Here is a 7,830-nt window from a genome sequence, read left to right as displayed (position 1 = left end):
ACCAATTGAATACTTTGTATCTGGTCAGACAGAGAAGACCTGTTTATAAAACATCTGTGTCACATTTTGCATATGAATTAGACTTAAACGCAACGAGTGGAAAAAGATTTGGATCAAACTTGTGTATGGGCTCTTAGGTGAAAATTCCTCATAAACGTCAAACCCAATAGACTATGAAATCAGTTGATGTGTTTCCATAGTTTTACTTCCACTTGGATGATACTATTCCTGAACTTGGTGGCTTTTCTAATGTTTAACATTTGTAAAGATGTTTTGGTGCAACACGTAAAACTCAGGCACAATGCTTGCGAAATGACCTTATATGAACTTTCGTTGAACACTTACGTCCAGTAGTACTTCACAATTAGGGTAGATGAATCAAAGACAATGAGTTTTATGTCTAAAAAGGCATTGTATATTTAAAAAAACAACACAACTGAAAATCAGCACAATAGCACTATGTTTTAGTTAATAACAGTTATAACATTCTAACAGAGACTCTTTGCTGAGATACATTATTTTGTTCTCACTGGGATTCCCTGCAATAAAATGGTTGACACCCTCTGACCTTTGCCCTTACTTGATGACAAGTTGCTGCCTCTTACAATTCATTCCTCTGTGACGACTTGTTCTTTCACCTAGAAAAGTGAACGCTGCATGGACATCTCTCGACACATTTGAACTACTCACTACCAGCCAAAGGACGGAATTTGCCGACTCAGCCACAATAAATTAGGTATGTTGAATTCTGTCTTATTTTCTGAGTATGATAGTTAGCTATACTTTTTCTGTTTTGCCACACCCGATATAACTTCCCTGTGCCTATTGCTTACAACGGGACTTCAAGACTGTAATACACCGTCAACATCGTTTCCTTGGTGCCTCCACAGTCTACAATGGCGGACCCTACCAGATAAGTGGTTGTCCGCCATTGTCCCCCATCTCATCTCTTCCTGTTATTGTTTCTCCTCGCTTATTAGTTGGTCTTGACATATTCAATTCTGTGTACCCGCTTGACTTTAACGCTGCATCGTATTGACCTTTTTGTTTATCAAAGATTTCCTTATCACTGGCTATCATTGAGATGCGTTTGCTTATTGTGTCAGGTATGTATTTAATGATAGTTGGCGGGTGGGTATATATATATAAATGCAAATTCGAGTGATTTCTTGACCTAGAAATAAACCTCTTCAACGACACTTCCATAAAAGTTAGGGGGCATGTGTACCAACACTGCAACAGTAGCCAGACCGACAATTTCACACCTGATTAAGTGCACTCTTATTATCATCGTAAAGTTACTCTGGCTGTTACCACTCCCTCTGTGTAAGTTTGTAAACACGCTTGTTTATTTACAAACACGGTGTGTTTATTCAATAGAAAATATTGTCTACACTGCTAATGATTATTGGACCAGTTTAATGTCATATTCTGTATTGTCATTGTAATGAGTATTTAGCATCAGAGTTTGTGCTAAGGGTTTTTGGGTTTTTCTCATGAAAAGAGTTACGGAAGAAGAAGAGGAGAAACTGAAAGTTGGACCCCGGTAAAACCAATAGGTTTTGGCCCCTAAAATGCGACAATTAATCATGATTGACAGGTTAAAGTGTCCTTTAGTGTCAAAGATTCAATAAAACTGAAATTATTTTTCCACCCACAGGTTAGAGTGACAGATCTATGTAGCTCAACACTCAAACCGACGTCGAGAATGATCCTCAATTGTAGCTGTACACTTCCTGTACGGTTGTCACCACCTAATATTCAAACGGCACCAGTCGTTCCAAAACCTTGGAGGAAAAGAACTACATTAGGGCACGATCCATCGGGGTGTGCCTTACATGGAGGAATATGCAAATTAAATATCAGAAAACTGTGTGGTAAGGAAGTCGTCATTATATACGGCCCAAGGTCGAAGAAATTACATTAGAAACACCGAAATTTGCAAGTAACCCCTCAGTAAACCATAATGTATTTGAGTAACGTCCTCTCTAACAGAAAAAATGGGTTGACCCCTCCCCACCAACTTAGGAAGTTGAATATTAATACATATATTTGTTAAATTTACAAAAATACAGGAATAGTAAAGACCTTTCAAATCCCGGTTAACCCTGCTAGATTATCACCAGTTATCTCATGACTGTTGAAAACCAAAACTTGAAATTTAGTTTCATGACCCCCCAAAAGATATCAAAGCTTACCGTATAACCTCTACCCAACCATATTGTATTATTTAATTTTAATTGATATTATGTAATGGTATGGTTAAATGTCAAAATAGTTATTGAACTTGAGTCAATCAAAATATATTTCGGTAATAATAAAGAATGATTCACAACAGTTAAATTTTGTCCTAGAGTCCTGTGCACTCATAATAGTACCTGATGAAAGCATTTCAAAATGACAAAGCTCTCTTTCATCTGTGGTCATAATTGTTTGAAATGACTGTTTCTTGCACTAAAAGATTGTTATTGAGACAGTCCATTTTCATAACAACAGTCACATTAGTCGCTGAGTACATAAACAACTACCATTCCCGTCGCCACTAATTACTGTTTCATAATCAGTATTGCTGGTAGTTGCACCTACTTGCAGCTTTTCCCTAGTTTAATAAAGTTCACGTTTGTTGTTTTGTTAAAAGTGGTTACTTTTTTGTATCAAAACTTTGTTTGTGCAATATTGTCTTTATCAAGAGATTGCCAAAATTTACGTAGAGACGACATGGGGAAAATAAAACAAGGAAAACAAAACTTGAGTATAGACATTAAATTTACATTTCTGTTGTTATTTCTTGATCATCCCGAATCATTTTCTTGCACTAAAAGATTGGTTTGTTATTGATACAGTCCATTGTTTTGTATATTTGTAGAATTAGTTTTCTTTACACATAATCAATACCAAATACAATAGAGACTAAATGTTTTACATGCTGAGCAGGCAAGTATGCAATGTTTTCTTAATACAAACTTTGGTTATGAAATTAAATCCCGTCATAGACCGACAGACACAAAGGATCATGAACATGAACAGTCTACCACTTCAACTGCCCCATACTTTTGTTTCGGACAGGATTAATCAGACCAACATTAATTTGAAGGTTAAGGATTGTTGAAAAAATGAAGTATCCAGTGTGACAAAACGGTCATATTCTTAAAATATCTATATTATTGATATAACTATGTTGCCGTTAGTTTCGTGTTCGATCTTCCGTAGGACTATACTTAGCAAAACCTAGTTCGACGTACCAGGGTAATACTATTGTGGAAAGGAGCAAAATCTGCTACCTGTTGTCAAAGTATTTTTGTATAGTTCGCACAAAGGATTTCATTTGCACTTATGCCTCCTACATCTGTTAATATCAATTACCATTTAACATAATAAGTAACACAATCCTGGAAAGATATTTCTTAAAATACAAATGCCATGCTGCTTCACAATTAGCTTTTGTAAATCTTTGCACGGCGCCATTAAGCACAGTGGTCTTAATGTAAATTCCACTGAAGAATTTTCATCAGAACTTGCAAATTGTAAATAAGACATCTAATATAAAGCATCGTTAGCATATGTCAAAGTTTTGTCAATGCACAAATATTATGTCATAGAAAAATGCTTATTTTTGCCTTTATTTCTATAATAGTAAAAGAAAAATCCCTCGACAACGCAACAACCTCACCCATCAACAACGGCTTCCATACTTCAATCCACCACCAGCAGTTTACTGGAGGTCAGTAGAACTACAAGTGTCAGCACATTGCAGACTGATGTGTCAAAACACGGAGCTAAACAATTAACGTTGTCGACGTCAACTTTCAGTCTCACTTTCAAGAACGCCAGAAACAACAGCGGTAACCGAACAAAGTTCGACTGGGCACAACATAGGTGAGCACATACTTTTCACGTCATTAATGTTCGACAGTTTCTCTTGTACTGTAAATGTGCAACTATTTCTTAATGTTAGATGAAATGAAATTAGTCACATGATAAGCAAGTCTTCTTTGTTTTATAACTGTAGGACATAATTCAAAATGTACATTTTGCGAGTTTCGATAACGACAAGACGATGAGACAACAAATTTTAAAAGAAAGATTTAGGTATTTTGCTTGCTGAGAAACCAGAAAATATTCAAAGCGAAGGTGAAAGGGTTAATTAATGATGGCTAGACATGACCCTGAAATTGGATAAATAGATCAATGATACTTTTAACATTACATTTATTTTATTTTCCTAGTCGTTATGTCTGTGGTTGGTGGACTGGCTGTATTAATAGTGGCCTTAATTGCCTTAGTGGTTTTCCTTTGGTGCAGGAGGTAAGAGTTGCGGAATAGTAATCAAGACTAGTAATTCTTCGTCGATAGAGGTTTATACCGATCTCGATTTACCGCCAAATGATATGCCACAAAATAAATATCAGAATTCGTAACTCAATCGCAATGTGTATATGTGTCAGCAACACTTTACGCGAAAGGAATTCACTCCGCAATCGGCAGCGCACCCCTTTGCTTGGCTACTTAAGCAAACATCGTGATTGGCTACTACAAATACAGATTACATAAATTATACTTAAGATGCTACGTAGAAATTCGGTCACTAACATAAACCATAATTATTTGACGAGTGAGCTCACATTATTGTTGAGGAATCATCCCAGTCTCAATGCAATCCAAGAGTATGCTCCTCGAACGTGGAAGAATGAAATTTTGGTTAAACTGTTCTTGAGAATCGTTTAACCATTCTCTATTAAAATTAAGTATAAAAGTGGGTGTCACCGTGCAAATTTTAGTACCTGAGTAACAAATAACCGTCGATCTTTGAAATTCAAAATGGCCGCCATCCCTGTAATAACTCTATAAAGGAAAATAAAATTTACAAGAATAGGATTTAAGGTTTGAGAGTCAAACAATCTGCCGCCGAGGCGCATTCTACCTTAAGAGTAAAAAGTATCTATCTCTCATCATAGAGCCTTCAACGATAATTTGTAATTAACGTCACGAAGAGCAAGGTATGACAGCCAGCTTTCAACCTTTGTTTTCGTAAGAACTTGTCTCAGTGGAATACATCGACCTTTGTCCTGCCGTAGTAGTCGTGTCTCTAAGATATTATAGAGCAATCATCAAATTCAACAAACGCTTAAAAATTATTAAAAAGCATTTACATTTTCTTTCTCTCTTTCAGACTGACTGCCTTATTTCGTTCTTCACTGATATAAGAATGTCCGAGATAAACAAGAGAACAAGATTATATAAGATCGGGCAAGATAAACAAGAGAACAATTTTCAAATCGAACACAAACGGCAACTTGAAAGAAATGCCTTACTTTTCATGACAATGGCAAGCCAGCGGAAACCATTTACTTTGTATCTACAAGCCTTGCGTTTCGTTCTGACGAAACAAGACATCGGTTTCTTACAATGAGCACCTGTATACTTTTACAGCTTAAGTATGGAAGGATGATGACGATGGTTAAAACAGAAGGAGTGACCTCATCATGTTGATGTCAGAAACGCGATGCATGAGGAAAGGACAAAAGTTAAAGTCACATCACACAACATTTAGAGCAATTTCAACAAAATTTGGTGCTGTCGACTGTCTTTATTGCGTTCATTTTCAGGAACAAACTAGGGCATGAATACGCCACCCCCTTACCGGTAAGGCAATACCAAACTGAGAAGGGAAATGTTTCTTCAGTAGATATTCCAGTAGACCAGTCCGGTTATACAGATCTGTCACAAGGTAATCGCCTTCCCGAGCATGCCTACCAGAGTCTCACTCTAGGGGGCTATGGGCCTCATGACGGCAATCACCAATCAGAGGACTCATACACAGAATTAAGAGATATACCTGTTGCACCATACCAAAGCCTTAGATTTGAACAGGCCTTAGAACAGGCATCTGATCATGGTTACACTGAGCTAACTCACGATACTGAACTCAGAACACACGAATATGAAAAGCTGAAGAGAAATTAAACCATTTGAGCATAAATTCTCTTTCCAGTTGCTTATGTTTAGTCTTGTCTTCTACAGCCAGAGTTCAATATGTCTACTCGAACAACATTATTTTGCCGAACAGGACTTGGTAGAAATATTATTTTATAACAATGGAAAATTACCTAAAAATTATCCGCCAAGTGACCTTGAAAATCTGTCACTGATTTATCAAAAACGTCACTTCTTTTGACATGAGTGTTATGATTAAGGCATTTAATATAAACCCTGCATTTACGCAGTCTTCTATAAAATTGTTTGTTTTATTTTGTCATATATAATTAAATAGCTGAGGGCATGTATATCACAATACGGAGACCCGAAATATAGCAAGTGATCAGCGACCACTAATATTCAGGATAGCGCCGAGTTAAATCTCCTAATAGAAGAGAATATCATTACATTACGGTAAATTATGTTTGATACTTAGGCCGGTTTTTTGTCATTTTGAATGAAGATGTACAGTCAAATGGTAGTGATGCATTATTAGACGGATTGAAAACAGATCGATGGTGGCTTAATGTATTTTTTTTCATTTCAAGAATATTGATTATTATTTTAAAGTTTTAATCTTGATAGTAACGTACATGTAAGTTGTTTCATGTATTTTCCTTCAGTCACTTTTCTTATTTAATATTTGTCTATTTACAGCAATTGCCTTTCACATATTGCACCTAAGGTCATCGACTTCAAGGGGCTTGACCATGTACCAGAAAAATACATGTTTAGCTGTTAACTTTCAAAACAGAGGGGAATAATGTTTAAGATACATGCTGTCAAGTTCCTTGGCAACTCTAAAGAGGGTTACATAAGATGCTAAACCTTCGAATGGGAAACCCTTGGAATGCGATCAGATCAGACACTTTTATGAGAATCGCCATAGCGTGTTTTGCGTGTCTGGGTTTCATTATAAGGTATTCTGTGCCAATCAACAGGTAGACGGAGGCTCTTTGGATGAATCGGAAAAAGTTCATACCTGAAATGATACAATGAAATTTACATCGGAACTGAAACTATAATGCGAATTAACAGTATCAAGCTCAGTTTATGTATTTTTTCTCTGTTTAATAATATGTCTAATAGAAAAAGTTATTTGCCGTACAACTATTGTTGATCCCTTTTTCCATTGGATAGTCTTAGTAATATGTAAAGTGTGATCATTTTTCATTGTATTGCTTATAATAAACAACTCGATGTAAATGTTACCCAGTGTACATGTCAATGGCAAGAAGAGATCCGCCTATGACGAAAACCATTAATCGGTGAAGCAGAGAAAGAAAATGTCACTTAATACCTGAAAGTACAGAAAGTAGCGCCGAGAAAATAGGAAATGCAAATGATACTTCCATCAAACCATGATCCAGTGTTGCAGTCTGAAATGCAAAGGTAGTTATGCATATGGTGTTCACAATTCTTGATTTAGCATCGGTTCTTACCGTATGTATACCGGTCTCCATTCCATACAGGTCATACCACAATCACAAATCTTCCAGCCAATATAGATCATTAAAGTCTCAGTGTAGAATGTCAGGTGTCGGATCATTCTCTGTGACAAAGAACACGACAAGGACGCGGTACACGTACGCTTGACAGTTCGACACCATAAGTACTTGGTTCTCGGTTCGGGCTTATCTCCGCTCTGTAGTGGACCGAGCCAAACAGCGCGTCAAACCACTAACACAAGATAAGGCGTTAATGTCAATCACCCCTTTCCAATGCGATCGAATTCTCTGGTGTTAACACACCACCCTTTAAACCACAGAGTCCGCAAAATCAACGTTGCAGAGGAGTTTTCTATTCTTACATTGTCCTCGAACACCTGGCATATTTTCTTCGAAGCCTCCGTCA

General features: G+C 36.8%; 1 protein-coding gene across 2 annotated transcripts; it reads left to right on the top strand.

The window, feature by feature from the left end:
- The first annotated feature begins 588 nt into the window (after positions 1-588).
- Positions 589-7,185, top strand: LOC139133829 (uncharacterized). 2 transcript variants are annotated; one of them, XR_011552655.1, is made up of 5 exons: positions 589-736; positions 1,661-1,877; positions 3,635-3,876; positions 4,227-4,305; positions 5,607-7,185. XR_011552655.1 is itself a non-coding variant. In XM_070700593.1 (5 exons), exons 2-5 carry the CDS (start codon positions 1,709-1,711, stop codon positions 5,962-5,964), a joined length of 693 nt encoding a protein of 230 aa, XP_070556694.1. In that variant the 5' UTR covers positions 620-736; positions 1,661-1,708; the 3' UTR covers positions 5,965-7,185. The 2 variants fall into 2 exon arrangements, 1 of the variants encoding a protein (XP_070556694.1); XM_070700593.1 differs by having other exon boundaries at positions 620-736; positions 3,635-3,721.
- The last annotated feature ends 645 nt before the right edge of the window (positions 7,186-7,830 follow it).

Source organism: Ptychodera flava, chromosome 5 (genome assembly GCF_041260155.1).
Source record: "Ptychodera flava strain L36383 chromosome 5, AS_Pfla_20210202, whole genome shotgun sequence".
NCBI lineage: Eukaryota > Metazoa > Hemichordata > Enteropneusta > Ptychoderidae > Ptychodera > Ptychodera flava.
This window is presented reverse-complemented; position numbering and strand designations above follow the sequence as displayed.

Bases quoted from the DNA above. Each gene is read 5' to 3' on its own strand.
- LOC139133829 (XM_070700593.1), top strand. From the start codon at position 1,709: ATGATCCTCAATTGTAGCTGTACACTTCCTGTACGGTTGTCACCACCT. The intron at 1,878-3,634 runs GTAAGGAAGTCG...TTTCTATAATAG, and splicing joins AAATATCAGAAAACTGTGTG to TAAAAGAAAAATCCCTCGAC. The intron at 3,722-4,226 runs GTCAGTAGAACT...TTATTTTCCTAG, and splicing joins CCACCAGCAGTTTACTGGAG to TCGTTATGTCTGTGGTTGGT.